Genomic DNA, 18,020 nt, shown 5'->3' with positions numbered 1-18,020 from the left:
TCCGTACTGGCTTTCGTATGGCTGCCACTCGCATGGTGTCCAATCGGGCTGCCCAGCGGTTGACCCCGCCCCTCAGCATACCGCCCCGAGTGACGGAGAGGGTTCCTTTGCCACTGCAGATGCACATGTAATAATGTTGGTTAACGTGAGAACAAGAGCCTGCTGGATCAGACCTGTTCTCATGGTGGCTAAACCTGCAAACAGGACTTGATCTCAACAGAATTCTCCCCTTCTGTGGTTTCCAGTAACTTGTTCATTATTACACTTGAATGTTTTGTTACTGCCTATTTTAGAAAATGGGACGCGGGTGGCGCTGTGGGTAAAACCTCAGCGCCTAGGGCTTGCCGATCGCATGGTCGGTGGTTCGAATCCCTGCGGCGGGGTGAGCTCCCGTCTTTCGGTCCCAGCTCCTGCCCACCTAGCAGTTCAAAAGCACCCCTAAGTGCAAGTAGATAAATAGGTACCGCTTTATAGCAGGAAGGTAAACGGCGTTTCCGTGTGCTGCGCTGGTGCTGGCTCACCAGAGCAGCTTCGTCACGCTGGCCACGTGACCCGGAAGTGTCTCCGGACAGCGCTGGCCCCCGGCCTCTTAAGTGAGATGAGCGCACAACCCTAGAGTCAGACATGACTGGCCCGTACGGGCAGGGGTACCTTTACCTGATTTTAGAAAATAATGCATAAGTGTGCTTTCCTTGAGCATTTAATGAAAACATGGGCATTAAAAGTTTAGCTATGTAACTGTTTAATTCTCTTTTCAAATCGGTAACCAAATAGTTATCAACATAGTGCTAAACCCTACATCCAGTAGGCCAGGACACGCTAGTAGGACAGGTTGACCTTAGTGCCACAGTCTAGCCAGTGCCTCCTCCCTTGTCTGCTCCATGCCCTAGCAATGTCATAACCTTTTGGTTGGACCAGTGTTAGCAGGTGAGGGTTAGCTGAAAGTTGGGTGTGAATGGAGAATGGCAGAAGAAATTACAGTAGATAAATAACAATATTTTAGGAGGCATGTGGGCATGGGAAGGGACAAATATAAAGGAAAAATCCTTCAGCAAATTCTGTCGAAAATGGCGAGAGTGAACCACAATACCTCCAGAGCAAATGTCTGCCTTTAGCTTGACACAAGGAAAATGCTGTGACAAAGAAATGGTTTAGGTATTAATTGAAAATGATGTTAGTAATTGCCAGCTGATTATGCCAAACTCTGTCTCCATTTGCCAACATTTTGTAACTGCCTCTGCCTCTGCACCACCATTTTGAGACTGGTGACCTTCAGTAATTTTGGGCTGTCTCTAATGAGATATGGGGCTAGAAAGTTTGAGAACCTCTGCACTAGAGGATTTCAGAACAGTTTTTCACAAAGGAAGTCAATTTTAGTTATTGTAGCTAACTGCGACCCCAAAAAGTTGGCACATAATGGTTTTTTCCCAGGAAAGTGTGCTTAGAGTTGCAGTCTATGTTTAAATTTCTTACATTAATTTCTTACATTAAATGAAATAAAGTATTTTGTAATAGTTGTTTACATGACACAAATGGCTGATCCTACCAACTCTCTTCCGAAATACGACATTAACTCAAATTTGTTACCACCTTCTGCAGTTAATGTGAATCCTCCATGTATCATTCACTGCAATAAGTGGATTTAGAACATTTACTGCAGATTCGCTAATACAACCTTCCCTAGTCTGCATCATCCAGATGTTTTGGATTATTATTATAATTATAAAATTTATTACCTTCCCTTCAGCAGGTTCTGGGGCAGGTTACAACAATTTAAAATTTAGAATGAAAAAACAATTATAGGAATACAATGGATCCTGAAAACACACATTTAGATTGGAATTCACATCAGCTCTAGTCTTGCTGGCTGGTACTGAGGGGAGTTGTAGTCCAAAATGTCTGGAGGGCAGGCTCCTCTATAAAATTTGGCATGGCTGTATGTGAGATTATAGGTCGTTTTTGTAAGGGTAAGCCTGCTCTTTACTACTGGCAGATTACGTATAGTAGAAAGCATTCCCCTACATGCAAAGGAGAATGAATCACATTCTACCAAGCAGTTGCTTTCCTAATTAGATGTCATGAGAGAGGTCTTTGCCTGTGTAATTATACCACGGCTTTAAATTGTGGTAATATATTATTTTCTTTATTGCATGCACTTTTATTTTCATCTCCTTCTGCTGCCTTCAAGCTCCTAAAAGATTCAGCTTCTCACGAAGAAAACTACCTTGAGCAATACTTTACATATGCAGACAATATTATAAAATAAAATTATTACCTGCAATTTAATGAATGCTTTCAATAGGATAATTTTGTCTCTTTCTTGGTATTTCTTAAAATATACCGGTGATGGGTGGATCGTAAGCTCATGAAGCCACAAACCCCTTTCTCCAGCATTAGGATGCTAAACCAGTTTGGGCCACACCCCGGGGGGATTTTTCTACTGACCTTTACAGATTCACTGTCTGTGAACATGCCAGGACATTTCCTCCTCCTTCTGGAAAAAGGCCACAATCCACAGTGGTCCTTTAGGCATGCACATGAGGTTGCAGAAACCCAGTGAGATTTATGGATTTTTTTAAAAAAACAACAACACCAGCCAACCCAAAACAGCAGCCTCCACAACTCACCTCGGTAACTGTTTTTGAAACTCCATTAAGCATCAAAAGCATTTTGTCATGTGACACAGGAGGAGTAGGGGCTGGCTGCATTGATTTAGAAAGAAAGAAAGCTAAACAGATCCTTCCATATATTATAGCCCTTGAATTGGAAAACATGGAATACTGCATGCCAGTTCAGAAGTGTGCTGAAATTGTGGGTTGAATTTCAGTGCAAGGTTATTTAATTAATATATTTTTCTTATACTCCCCTTTGTTACCATAAGGGAACTAAGCATGTGTGTGTGTGCGCACACACACACATACACACCATTTGTTTTCATTATTTGATAACATAACATAATTTTATTACGGTCAAAGACCAGCTTGAAAAGCACAACTGGGACAGCTTTCACAAGAATAAAAAATACATTTAAAACATTGTACAACAACATCTTAAAGATTAAAATCTGAGATAAATGCGTATTTGATACAACATTGCACAGGAACTGTGAGGAGATATATAATTGGATAGAAGCATTCCTAATAAATCCTCATCAATATTGCCTGGTGTTTGCTACAGAGATCCTACAAAATAATCTCACTAAGTAAGTGTGGTTGCCTATAAAAATGTTCCATTCTCCTGACTGTTTTATATGGTCATGACTGAAAAATATCAGTATTTAAATATGATGGGATCATTTGATCCTTGCCTTAGCTGTGATTTATTTTTTTAATATGTTTACTTTTGGAAACTGTATGTTTGTATATTATGTGTGTTTTCTTTTCCTTAAACTAAAAACAGAAAAGAAACTCCAGTAGAATTGACTCATTTTTAGTTAAGCAGATATGTACCTTGAGTCCCGCCCCCTTTCCTCCTCTGCAGCAAGGGAACCTGGAAACAGGGAAGTGAAGGGTTTTACATTATCTCAGGTGTGGAATTTGCATGCTACACCTTAACAGTTGTTGTGACATTTTAAAATGTGCTTTGCCTAGCAATAATTCCCCCCCTGACTCTACAGTAACTGCCACTCAATGTAACAAAATTCCTGTTTAATATCATGTCAAAATATGGCATTAGCCTCATACAAATGCCACGACTGTTATAAACAGCAGATTAATGATGTAGAAATATATCAGAAAGTCTGAAATATTTAAATACATTTTCAAGAGATGAGAAAACTGGGGCCCTTTGCATTGGATTCTGCCTGGCCTGGCTTGGCTGAGCATCATCTGTAATCTGAAGATTGCTTCACAAATGGCAGTCAAAAATTTGATTACATTTTAGTATTCTGAAAATTACAGCTGTGTGTGACAGGACCAGGTGAAGACCTTGTTGAGCCTATGGAGCAGATGAGCAAGTCAATACATTGCTTCACGTGTCTATTGGTTTGTCTGAAAAAACAAAAAGTTGTTCATCAAGTCATTTGGCTGATTGACAGCATCTGAACAACAGCAATATTATTGTGTGATCCTATGTGTGTGATCCTATTAGCTTTTTCCTACTCCAAAGGGTAAGACTCAAACCAATGGATTCAAGTTACAAGAAAGGAGAATCCAGCCAAACATCAGGGAGACCTTTCTGACAGTAAGAACTGTTGGACAGTTCTCCCTCAGAAGGTGGTGGACTCTCCTTCCTTGGAGCTTTTTAAGCAGAGGTGGATGGCCATCTGTCACAGATGCTTTAGCTTAGATTCCTGCATTGCAGGCATTTGGACTAGATGACCCTCAGAGTCCCTTTCAACTTTAAAATTCTATGTTCCCATTAACTGCAGTTCTTCAAATGGCATAAGCCAGCAGCACAAAAACCAGGCAGATGCTCCTGCAGGTGCAGGCTAGGATTAGAGAGGAGTGTGGCTTGGGAAGAATCCTGAGGCACAGATAAGAGAGGCTTGAAGAGCCACATTCAGCCTCTGGGCCTGAAGTTTTGTACTTCTCTTATAGGGAGTACAACCCCATCCAACAAAGGCTATGCACTTTGCGCAAATCAGTAGAAACCCCACCCATCATTACCTCCATCTTTCCTGGATTAAGCTTCAGCTTGTTCACCTGCATCCAGCCTATCTGCATCTGACAGAGTTCAAAACCACCAGTTCCCTCCTGCAATCAGATGAGAAAGAGAGACAGAGCTGGCTATCACCTGAATCCAGACAACACTTCAGATTAAATCTTGGGGAAACCTTGCCTAGCAGTTTTATCATGTACAAACTGAAACCCTGCAGGCCCAAAGGCCAGAGCAGCAGTCCCCCAGCAGCAGCATCTGGGATGTGCTCTCCCAAAACTGAGCTATTGACCAGAGCAACTGAAGTGCAAGGCCCCCCTATTATTATTATTATTATTATTATTATTATTATTATTATATTTATGCCCTGCCTTTTTCAGTGTCAGGACCCTCCCCCCCATGAGTAAGCTTACTAAGAAATCCAAAAGAACAAATAACTAAGTAATCAATAAAGCTTAATGTGTTTTCTTCGGCAGCTCTTAAAGTAATAATTTAACCATTTCATCAGCCCTCTTCCATATAATTGTAGCAGCTTGTGCTGGCACAGTGACTTTCCACAGGAGTAGTTCTCGCATGTTATGGTCACCACTTGTGGATATTTCCCAGCATCCCCTGCCAAAGAGGATGTAACATGTATATAAGCCCTCTAGCCTGTGTATTTGAGGCATTGCCTATTGTAAAGTAAAGGTTACGGGTCTCTGTGATTCTGGTTTTCTACCAAAAGCAAATAAAGCTATATTTATTCTAGTGACAATAACATAGATTGCATTTCCCCCTAGACTATTTTTCTGTTGTAGTCATTCCAGTTTTCTTTATTGGCTTTCTTTAAATCAATAACTTTATTCATGTGTTTCTTATTTATAGAGCACAGCTGCACAGAGCTAAGAATGGGGGCATGTTTTTAGCCCAGCTCCATATAATGTATGCAGGCTACACCAGTTTCTGTTTATACCCTTTTTAGTCTAGCATCCATATAGAAACGACTCCCAAGAATGCAGGCTTCAGTTCCAACTTTTTCTCAAGAAACACTTTTGCCTTTTGGTCACACGAATCTTACACTCCCAATGTTTTCTCTTTCCCTTTCAGTAGCCATATGTCACATGTGGTTGTGGGGACACAAAAACCAATGCACAAGCTCCTGCTCACAACCTGATTGCAATGAGCCCCTCTTCATGAGCAGGAGTTCATGCATTAAATTTTCTGTTCACACAACCACATGTGGTATGTGGCTACTGAAAGGAAAAGATATGATGGCCAGCTGTGGCTAAAAGCACACCCCTGCTCCTTGCTTATGCCCTCAATGTGAGCAATGTGACGTGTTAATAGAGCTAATGTTACTCTTACTTTTAGCAAAACCTTGTTTTAAACTCATTAGTACCATCTGAAATAAGTTCAAATCCTTACTTTTCCAATATTAAGTAGGGTATTTCTTTTTTTTAAAGCAATTCTCCTGTTTCTTCATCTAATCTATATTGTTTTCTATCATTTGTCAAAAGGTGTTAAATGCAAATCCTTACAGAGGAAAAGATATATCAGAATTTGTTAAAGGGGAAGATTGGCAAGTACTAGCCATTTGTGGGATCCTTTCACTGCTACTTCTATCCCTAGATGTCCCAGTTTTCAAATTAAGGATGATGCTCTTTATGCCACTTTCACCAGACTCCATCTCTGTAATTCTATTTTAGGGAATAAAGTATTTCCAAAAGAAAGAGGGGAATAATCAAGCCACAAACTAGGAGTTATGAATCTCAGCTTTAAATATTTTTTTAAAAAAATCCAAGCCTGGCTATAACAGTTTCCTTTAGCTTCTAGGGAAGTATTTAAAATTGAAAGTGGGGATTATGGTAAATGAGTAGAAATTAAGGGCTATGGGAAGCAATTGACATTCAAGACCTGAAGATGAGGGGTATGGTGTGCCTGATTCTTCATTTCCATTTTTGCTGGGAATATTTTTGCTAACTAACCATCAAATCTGAACTACCGGTACTGAAGATATGTGATTGATGTTTATGCAAAGACTGTTTATTTTGAATCTGTTGCTGATAAGACAGCTACTTGCTGCCATGAACAGAAAGAGGAAGCTTTCGGAGCTGACATTGATAAATGTGGGATAAAGCCAACTCAGGTTAAAGAAAGTTGATTGGCATTTTCAGAACATGAGGCTTTGGGAAACATTTCTGTGCATTAAGGTGATGTGTTGTACATTAAGGATATCACAAAAAATATGGAGTTTATATCAGTGGAAATGAAAATATGAAAGGGCTTGCTGTGGTTTTAAAGGGAATTTGCTTGCTTTCTAAGACAGAACCATTGAAATTTCAGTTTGGGACTTTGTGACCATGAAGATAAAACACATATACTTCAAAGCAGTACAGTTTCAACAAGAGAAGCAGCAGGATATCTTTTAAAACTTATTGCCCCCCCCCAAGATATCTTTTGTACTCCAACTTTCCTTCAATAGGTCCCCAAGGTGGCTTACAACTGAAGGCAAGCCCATAATGAAATCTTTAAACTGTAAAACAGCAAAATGAATGAAACTAGCAGTAAAACAGTGGAAGAGAATTCATATTAATCCTCTATGTGGTCTGTCACATAGATGACAAATGATATGGTACCAGACAAATATCTCAAATTCTAGGAGGGTATTTCATTGCTGGGGTTTCAGACAGACCATAACAGGTGGGAGCAGCTCAGCCAGTGTTGTGGAGTTGTGAATAGCCTCCTGGTTGCAGCATCGCTGCCACTTTCCAGGAGCGGAGGGCACAAGATCACAGAGAGACCTGGACTATGCAGGCACAGTGGCTGGAGTGCTAGATTGGCCTTGCTATCGTGCCCACACAGCCCCAACCCCACCATCATCTTGTCCCTTTTGGTAAGTAGCAATGATGCCACTACCAAGAGGCTATTTCTTCTGTTCTGCCCCAGCAATTGAGCTGCAACTGCCAGCAGTACCACTTAGCTGACTGCACTGTGTTTCATTTTATTGGCCTTCATCTCATCCATTTCTATTTCTAATGGTAGATTAGTCCAAGAGAATGTTATGCATCAAATTTATCTTTCAGTGCCAAGATGTTTTCAAGGTGATGGTTACAGTTTAAACAATAAATCAAAGGGATTTTGCAATGTGCAAATTTCTCTAAATATTAAACTGCAGTCCATGACCTGCTCATTGGCCAGTGGTCCAATTGACCTTAATAGGTGGCTAACTCCAAATAAGACCAATTTATGTAGCAGAAGCATAGTTCCTAGAGTTATTAGTGTTTGTGTAAATCTGTCTTTGTAAATTGTCCCTCACTTCTGCATAACCCTTAACAATTGGATATGTGTATGCAGCTAAGCAATGAATGTGACCCCAAGTCATGTGTTTGCAGATTCTCATTCTTTTCTATCCATGCATGTGCCCACAGAGGTCCATTGATTTCATTGGATCGTACCAATTCATTCTGTTTGGAAGCCAATGTATTCTAATTTAGTTTTGCTCTGTGAGTGAATTGGGTTTCCCAAGTCTCCTCATTAGTGTCTGTCAGCCTTAAATAATAAAACACTTTGGTGTCCTTTTGCTTTTAGATGCTTGGCAGTTTCATTTTATGATGTTCCAGCCTAACTATTCTGTTTATTAAGCCCTCTGAATGTTAATTGTGATCCCCCCAGGTGGATGTTTTTCAAGTGGAAGCCATAGATATCGGAACTCTATCTGAGCTGCTTGTGGAAAAAGGAAAAGGCTCTGATTGGCACCTTGAGAAGATTATTGTGAAGGAGCCAAAGTTTTCAGGAAAGGAGATACTTTTTATGGCTCAAACATGGCTGAGAGACAGAACTGATAGGAAAAGATGTGCCTCAGTAACTCTGACTGGTACAGGTCAGTATTGTTTGAGATATTACTTATTTTGCTGAGAATCTCCTTCAGAACTGCAGACCATGCCACTTTTTCTATTTATTATAAGCCTGTTATAACAGAAAGCACACCATGCAGAATCTTTGCTTACCACAGCAATGGCCCTGGCCAGCTTAGCAGTTAGAATAAAGAATATTAATAAACTATTAGAACTTGCAACCAAATGGAATGCAATTTTTATGGGAATTTTCTGTCACCGATTTCCTGTCATTTGTCTGCAAGCCACCCCGTTCTAAACCACTGGTTGAGTTACTGTAATGGCATGGAATGTTCACAGCCATTCCACCTACAATATGAGAAGAAGCATCATTAATCTGACTGTTGATTAAACTAGCGGCTGCTAGTGGTAGGTGCTTTTTCTCTACCTCTCTTCAGTTTGCCTTGGATTTTCCAGGCTTGAACTCTGGAAATAACTCAGTTTTATTACTCAGAGTTTGAAACCTCCTTTGTGTCACCTGAGGCAGGGCAGACTATGCCAGCATGCTAAACCAGTCCTGGGAAGCTGACTGGAGTCTTTCAAGCCCACAGCAAAATTCGTTAATTTCACCCCAGGAATCATTTCCCAAGTCTTTAGGAATAATATTAAATAAAACATTTTAAAATAAATTGTAAAGGGATAGGAAAACTGCGGCCCACAAGATGTTGTAGGACTCCCATTGGTCCCAGCCTGCATAGATAATGGTGAGGAATGATGGCAGTCATAGTGAGTGCTGCAATGTCTGGAGGGCCTCAGGTTCCCCATCTATGATACAGACATTCATGGTTATCTAGACATTCTTTTGCAAAACTAATGCAACGTTCCATCTTGTTTTAATTAGAAATACAGGAAAGGAGAAGCACCACTGCCTCACTGTTACAAAAGCAAGAGATGAAATCAGGTATTTTATATCACTGCAGCTGTGTCAATCAGAATTCTGTCTCTAACAATAGCATATTTCTACCGAGAGAGAGAGAGAGAGAGAGAGAGAGAGAGAGAGAGTGTGTACACACACACATACACATACACCATATTTTGGGACTTGCTCTGAATTTGCAATCTTTTTGGGTCTCTATAAAAAGTGAAACATTTTAAAAAATAATTCATTAATTACCTATGAACCTGTTGGTTTTTCTAAAAGACATAACACTCTTTGATGATGAAGGGATCATATTCCATTCATTGAGAGTGGCACAATTAGCTATTAGCCAGAGATGGGGAAAGATCAGTTCACCATCCACTGGTGAGCAACGGGTGAGAGGGTAGAGCACAGCTCATATTGCTGAATTTGCCAAAATAGTGAAAGTAAGAGAGGGAAATGATCTGTATAAAACAGAAAAGGAAATCCTTAATATATTACTGGATGATAAGCTAAAGGACATTGTACAGTACAACGATGCTCACTAAAGGGTGCAGTTTGATCAGTTCTGATTTTATAACAAGCACTTTCATTCAATGCCAGACAGAAAGTATTTTCTTTGTTATGGAGTTATGGTTTTTCATTTAAACTTTTGTGTTTCTTTCGTATTTTAAAATGTGAAACTATTTTCTATGTATTTCCATGAAATACTGTAAGTGAACTGTCAATCTTTTCATAAAGCTTCTAAACCAAATATAATTTGAAAATTAGAATGAAAGAAAAAAAGAAGATGATTCTGGATGCAAATCTCAAATAGCAGTCAAATATGCATCCCTGGAGCGGCTTACTCTAGAAAGAATCAATTAAGCTAATTTTTTCCTTTTCCTTTCATCTTTTTCTTTTTTTTGTTTGTTTTTGTCCAACCCTATTTGAGAATATTTACTCTTAAATGTTATCATTATCGGTTTCTATACATGTAAATAAATATATCCTATTGCTTATAATATATATAATGCAATTGTCTGTTTGTGAATTACTATTTATTATCATATTATTTTTCAAGCATTGTTAATTCCTCTCTAATGTCTCAAAGTTGTTAATAATAATAATAATAATAATATAAGCCTGCTCTAGAATCAAAGAATTATAGAGATGGAAGGGGCCAACCCTCTAGAACGCAGGAGTCTTTTGCTCAACATGGGGCTTGAACCCACAACTCTGAGATTAAGAGTCTTATGCTCTACAGTCTGAGCTTATCCCTTCATGAAACAATTGGTTTAAAGAAGAGTCCATAACGTTTTAGCCTACTGTTCCCCCCCCATTGGTTTTATTTACAAAAACTTGTTTAGTCTTCTCATAATGTTATTCAATTTCATTTTTTTCAGAAGGTTCATGGAAGATTTATTTCACTGAATGTCATGAAAATTCATCAGAAGAATTTAAGATGTCTTGGGGAAACATTTCTAAACTTGTTTTGGTATTTTATGGATGCAATGGCAAATCTGAACCAATTTCTTTGGAGGATAAAGTAGGAGATCAAGCTGAGGACCAAGTAACATATGATGTAAAATAATGTATACTTGTTATCATCTTTGCCAATGTTTTTTGTAGATGAGCTTTGTCTAGGCTTAATTTAGCAGCTGCATACTTCTGCATAGGTTAAGTTGCTAACAAACCAACTCTATTGCAGGGGTGAAGGACCTATTAAAATGGCCTGTCTGAGGAGTCCGGTGAATCCCAATGGTTTTATGGTAGCACTTGGGGATTTTCTTGTCAATATGGTAGGAATTATGTTTAAGCAAAACCAGGTGTGCCCCCTGGTTTCCCCCAGAGCTTTGGGCAATGAAACTGGAAGGACATTGACTAGAGCAATACTGGTAGAAAACTTGTGGTGAATCAAGCAGGCAGCAGCCCAGTTTGAACGTACTCCATGGCAGTGTAGTTGCCAAACAAATTGTTTTCCTCCAACACCATTGCATCTGTGCAGAGTTATCCAACATAACTGTTTCAGGTGATCAAAGGTTTCTTTGGGGGGTAATTCCCCAGAGAGGAATGATTTCACATCCCTTGTTGGCCTGCTTGCAAGACACTTTACAGATAAAATCACTAATTTTCATTCTGGCTTGAATGCATGTGCTGGTTCTTCTGTGAGTTCATCATCGGCTCCCTCTTTTTCTCTGGATTCTTTTTGGCATATGTTACATGAGGAAGTTGATAGTTTCCTTGGAGATAGCCGACCCACTGGCTGTACTCTAGTCTGTTGCCCAGCCTGCCTAATAAAAGCAGACAGAGAGGAACTGGCCATGTGGGTAATTGTTGTGGTTAATGCCTCTCTTCAGCATGGCATGAAACCATCGGGCCTCAAGGAGACAGTGGTTATACCACCCTCTCAAGAAAAGCCCTCTCAAGACCCGATGGTGTTTGGCCAACCCCAAATATTCATTTTGTGAGCATAGTGTTGGAACAAGTGATAGTGTCTCTGCTCCAGGTTTTCCTAGATAGAACTGATGTTCTAGACCCACTGCAGCCTGGCTTCTGCCCTGGTTGTCGGGCTAAAATGGCTTTGGTCATCTTGGTAGGTGACCTAAGCCAAAAATTAGGCAGGAGGAATATGTCCCTGTTGGGGTCACCAGATCCAAAGCCATCCTTTCCCCCTGACGTACCCCCAGGATGGGAAAGGAAAGTACACCAGTCCTGGAGCTGCCATACTTATTTTTTCTACAGTTGCCCTTCCCCCCAACATCCACTGTAGCAGCAAGAGACTGGCAGGGTTGTATAGGGGAAGAATTGCCAGCTCTTCCACCATTAACTCCCATCCCCACCTCCAAAGGTGTTGTCCCATTGATTTCAGTGGGGATAAGGCATGACTGCATCTGTATCTAGCCCAATGTGTGTCCTCATTACCATACTGAGGGTTTACTTTACAAAGCCAGTAAGTAAATTTAGCTGTTTAGTGGGGAGAAGGAAGACTGGGCTCTCAGAGGAAGAATCTCAAAACAACCTATATTGGCCATTTGTGCTCCTTCTGAGGTCTGCAGGGATGTACAATGCATATCAAAATGTCCTTTAAAGCCAACAGAATCACTCAAAAGGTCAACTTGCTGTGTCATTTATTTCTAGGTGTATTTCCCAGATGATTTGGGAATGCTCTATAAAGTGACGTTTGGGCTTCATCACTTGGGAGAAAGCATATTCCAGTTGTTTCATCATTGTAAAATGCAGAACACAGGAACCCTGGACACCTTTAGTCTCTCTATAAATAAAACACTTCCTCTTCTTAATGGAGACCAATGGATTGAATTCCCTGTAGAGTGGCCATTAAGGGAAGCACTTTCCGGTAGGTATATATTGGCATCAGGCATAGAAGACCTCTGTTATTACAGTTCAAACCAAGATAAGTTGCTGTAATAAAATAATATGGTTTAAGCACACATTTAAAATACTTTAAGAAAATACGTTAGAGCAACACATAATAAGTTAGAGCAACACAAGTTATCCCTCCACTTGTGGTGGTGGGGAAGGCCGTCTGTGCACATGAAACAGACTGAGACTGTGGGTATATTAGGCCCTAATATGGACACACAGCCTCAGTCTGTATCTCATGTGTGAACACCCGCCAAACACAAAAAAAATGGAGAATTTGTCTAATAAATAGAGTTACAAGCTTTGATTGGTTTAATTGTAGGTTAAATGTTAAAGGAACATTATCATTCATTGGGCTGAGAATTAAGAGTAGGTTTCTTTTCTGTAGTTATGCTGATTCTGACGTATTAAAGTAAAAAAAGATAGCATTGCCTTCTAACTAGGGGAATAGCTTTCCCTTCACCTCTATGTTCAGCAAGACTAGAGAATGGCTTCAGGTTTTCACCTTTCTTTTTCTCACTCCCAAACTCCAGCTATGCATAGAAGCTTATACCATGAGATGCTGTCCTAATATCCAGGATCTGGGGGAGACCCTGTATTCAGCATGGTCACAGTGTTCAGTTAGACACAGAATTTCCAGGTGGAGGCATTGGCTTCTACATGGACTGAATGTAAGGAAATAAAGGAAAAATGCTTGAAACTCACTCTTAGGCTGTGTACACATTCTGGCTCCAAGGCAGCCTCACCACTGGTGTCTGAAGTCATGGACACCTGATGTCCACAATCCATATCAATCCTGCACAATCCTGTATACTGCTTGATGTGTTTTCCCCACGAATCAGCCTCCATGCAATATGAAAATGTAAGCCACGTTCACTTTTCAGTTAAGCTGAGGTGTGTGCGTTTGAGACAGACTTTACACATGTGTAGATGATAGCTTCATGAATAAGAGCTAGGGGCAGTTGCAGGCCTAGGGAAACCAAACAGGCAGTATGCATCAGGTGAAAACATCTCTGTCTTCTCTAGTGTGTACAGCAACATGCAAATGTGACTTGAAATGCTGTGGGGGCCAGTGACCTCACTGTGTTTTCAACCATAGTTTCATCACATGAAAGAATGATGGAGATAACTTTCAAGCAGCTGTAATGAGTAGTAGCTTTTCTTTATTAGATCATATATTATCTCATTTTTTTCAATATATCAAAATGATGCCTATGTTAGTTTATTTGCAATATGCACATTAGTCACTTAAATTATCACCTGCTTTTGAACTGATTAATAAATTAATTAACTATAGGTAAATAGATAATTGTAATAAAAGCTACATGATAGGCATGTTTGTGTTAAATATGGCATGCCTAATTTATGTACATTCCCACTAGTTTTACACTTATTTATGACACAAATTTATAATGAGCCATACTGAATCCAATAATACCACTAAATAATACCACTGTTAAATGAGATCCATTGGCATCTATACAGATCTGGATGAGATAAGTATGCAGTGAACTACACTTGGGGCATATATGAATTCTGAATCACACTTTGGAAATTTGACCCATAACACCTGAAGGGGGGTGGGGAATCTGTTTTACTCATCTATAGATATAACTCATCTTTGGTGAACGTATGAACCAGGAGAGTATTTCAAAGTGAGAGGGGAAGCAGGAGAGATTTTATACATAAGGTTATAATACATATTGCTACAATAACTATTTTACCTATGGAAATTTTACCTAAGTTCAGAGCTTTCACTCACATACACCATCAAGCAAATATAATTAACCAAAATATTCAACTGGATACACACAACTCTTTCTGGAAAATCAAATCAATGTTAAATATGTTTTTTCGGAATATATATCATCTGTAATGCTAAATGTATATATTTAAAATCCTGATTTGAATGCACCTTGGAAACACAGTTTACATCCTGAATATTAATAGCTGGGTGCCCAAGCTAGTTCAGTCAGAGTACTTGGTTTAAGGTAATTCACTTTCTCTGAAGTCAGAGGGACCTAAGCAGCTTAAAATCTTTGTAGTGATTGGCTTGCGAATTTGACAACCCAGTACTCTTGCAGTTGTAGCTCTTATCCCTGCAATATATCTGAGTTCCTAACTCTGTAAGCCAATCAACCATCTGCTGTTTCATTTTTTTATCCAGATCTGGGCAAAGGGCTGTATTCTCAAGAAGCCACTTAGTTCATTATTACAAACACCCAGGGACCAGAGTGCATAAAGTAGTGCAGACAGATTGGCCTGAAGATCAGTTCCTTGGTGGTGTCATGAGCAGTAGTTGTGTGGCTGTTTCCACATATTGTCAAATCCATATTTTGTTCCACAGCACCCTCAGATTTGTCTTTTCTTTTGTAGAGACTCCAAAAGTGTAGTGGCAATAATGCCATGAAAATTCATGGTGATAAATCTGAATCTCGGAATGTTATAAAGCAGTTGCACGAGCTCTTCATCACATTTAGACATTCATTAAACCCACATCTTCCACAATCATTAGCTAGCATGGTGCAGTTGGCTGAGCTTCAGTTGCCCAAAATAGTAGTATTAATTACCTACCCCAGTGAATTTCTACAAAAATTAATAAGATAAGGAAGACAGAGCATTTTGTACATTAAGGCCATGAAGTAGACTGGCAGTTTATTCCTTTTAAACAAATTTCCCCTGTCAAATTCTGTGTTATATCTGAGCTTTCATATGATGCAAAAGCCACTTCTGGAACTATAGTGGAATATAGTACAAGTTTAGCACTCATTTCCATATCATTTGCAAACAGATTTTTTTCTTGAAGCAAACAACACAGAAATGAGCACTAAACTATTTACAGAATGTAAATAGAATTAGGCATTTGGGGATAGGGGCACTTCAGCAGGATGTGTCTTCTGTATTATTCCTCAGTGAATTGCTAAGAAGTGGGAGTTGAAAAGGCCTTTGCTCCTAATCACATAGGAGTGAAGCTCAGCTAAAGGCTCATCCATACTTCCACATGCTTTCTAGCGATGGGTCCAAGCAGTTTTACCTTTGCCCTACCATTTCCCCTGGAAAAACCTGCTCTTTAACACTAAACTGGAGCAGATGGCAATCTGCAGAAACCTCCATTGCCATTTGTTCCGATTCAGTGCTAAACCTTGGGTTTCCCCAGGGGAAAGTGATGGGGCAAATGAAAGTGTATATGAATGAGCCCTATGTTTTACTCAGAGTAGTCCCACTGAAGTTAGTGAATTTGACTCAGTTGGGCCATTAATTTCAGTTTGTCTACTCTGAGTAAAACCTAGTTGAACACCACCATTAAGCACCTCTCTAAGCATAATTTCACACACACACAATGTCAAGACTAGTATGTGGCAAATGGAAGGAAGCAAATTTATAAAGTAATGAATTACAAAATAGTTACACAAGGTGTTCTATTGGATTTGGCTTTCCTTTCTATTTTACAGTTGTTACATATGATGTAAAAGTATTCTTCAATGATGCCTCAAGCAAAATCAGCTCCATACATATGTCTCTGTGTATATACGGAACCAATGGCGACACTGAAAACAGGAAGCTTTTGTTGCCATCTCAGCTAGGAAAAGACAGGGAGGTAATTCACTTCTTCACAGATGTTTGGAATGGTCATTTACATTTGTGCCTGAAACCTATTACAGAAGTGTGTGTGTGTGTGTGTGTGTGTGTGAGAGAGAGAGAGAGAGAGAGAGAGAGAGAGAGAGAGAGAGAGAGAGAATAAGCTAAATATTGCTGGATTTTTTTAGTCATTTACAGGTCAGATAGATGCTGTGGATTTGGGGGAGCTACACAAAGTTACACTACTCATTGGAAGCAAATCATGTAAGTTTATTTTATTATGAAGATACCACTGAAATAGCTTCTCAATATTTGTATTTACATTAGACATTAATATTAATAGCAGTAGCCGCACATGTAGCAAGGCAAAGCTGCCTTTCCAACACCAGCAGGGGGCTTAGTGGTTTGTTTCTGTTCTTGTTTTTATTCTGTATTTTGTGTTTTTTATCTTGTATTTTTATGCTGTGAACCTCAGAGAGTTCTACAGATGAAAGGCAGTATGCAAATTGAATTAAATAAACAAATACCTGATCAGGTCTAGGGTAGGGATGTAGCTAGGGCTCTGGGTGCTTTATTCATTAAGAAGCATCCTTTGCTTTGGGGGTGACCATTATTAGAAGGAATCTATCAAAGTCCTATAAGTTTCTGAATTAGGCACCTTTGAAATTCAAGATCTTCTCAAACTGCTCAGTGAACACCCATTTGCTAAAGGGGAGAATGCCCACTTTTACTGTAAACAAGACTTTCCCTCTGTTTTTCTTGGTGAATAAAATCATATCAAGACTTCATTGTGCTGAACTGGCATGAAGATCACAACCACAAGCTTAAAACACTAAAGTTGAAGTCATAGTTACTTGGGAGTAAATCGCATTGAACTCTTATTTTTGAGTAGGCTTGCATAGGCTTGTGGTGTAAAGCATTAAAGAAGCAGAAGTTAAAACGATACAGAGCGCTGCATATATTAATGAAAAGCAGCTTGAAATAAAATAATTGTTTACTTATTCTTCAAGCATGTGGTTGCTGAGCCTGGCTACAACTTCTGGTATAGAGGTAGAGCCAGGGTGCCTCTCTGTGATGACCAACTTGCTTCTTTCAATCCTTACATTGCACAAGTGCAGAGTGACTGAACAAAAAGAATGTATTTAAACTCAACTGCTCCTCTTAAAATCAGTATGATAAAATAGTCTCAAAGTTATCATCCTAATAGGACTTGATCATGTAGGAGTGTCTGGGTCTTGGATATTTGTCCCTCAGTTTGCCCTGCTATGCCCTGCTGTATGGGGATCATGATGCAGAAGTAGGTGACCCTTTGGCCCTTCCATGGTCTCAAACAGAATTGTCCCCACACACTTACACATGGACTTGCTGTTCACAATTGAAGAAAAGCTCCCATTGTGGCCCAAAAGTACATCTTTTCAGTGCAAGGCTGAGATGTAATAGGGTGGAGAGACCATTTATTGATATCTAATTTTATCATATTAGATAGTACTAGATTCAAATTAATATCTGATGTGAAGCAAATTGTTTTCATTGCTTGTTGCTTCTGCTGTAGCTTGCAAACTGGATATTAAAGCACTCCACCTGAAGGAAGCCCCAAAGAACGAACCTGTATACATATTTGAAGTGAATGAGTGAGTTTTTATACATATTTAAATCACACTAAATGTTTGTTGACTTGCCTAGCATGTTAGCCAATAGCATGTGACAGAATATTTATTAAATATCCCTGTTTATTTCTACACGTCTGTAGA

The 18,020-nt window shown here is 39.4% G+C and overlaps 1 protein-coding gene across 5 annotated transcripts in view; it reads left to right on the top strand.

Annotated features, from left to right (window-relative positions):
* RP1 (RP1 axonemal microtubule associated) overlaps nt 1-18,020 on the top strand; it is a 182,902-nt gene that overhangs the window by 159,698 nt on the left and 5,184 nt on the right. For all 5 annotated transcript variants that reach the window (XM_083517865.1, XM_083517868.1, XM_083517867.1 and 2 more), the window contains 7 exons: nt 8,248-8,455; nt 9,310-9,369; nt 10,713-10,891; nt 12,448-12,664; nt 16,143-16,288; nt 16,458-16,533; nt 17,822-17,900. In XM_083517865.1, coding sequence (XP_083373991.1) covers nt 8,248-8,455; nt 9,310-9,369; nt 10,713-10,891; nt 12,448-12,664; nt 16,143-16,288; nt 16,458-16,533; nt 17,822-17,900 — 965 coding nt within the window. The remainder of the gene's footprint in view (nt 1-8,247; nt 8,456-9,309; nt 9,370-10,712; nt 10,892-12,447; nt 12,665-16,142; nt 16,289-16,457; nt 16,534-17,821; nt 17,901-18,020) is intronic.

The sequence above is a fragment of the Podarcis liolepis genome (assembly GCF_965112155.1).
Source record: "Podarcis liolepis genome assembly, chromosome: 8".
NCBI lineage: Eukaryota > Metazoa > Chordata > Lepidosauria > Squamata > Lacertidae > Podarcis > Podarcis liolepis.
Note: the sequence above shows the minus strand (reverse complement) of the source record. Positions and strands in the feature narration are given on the sequence as shown.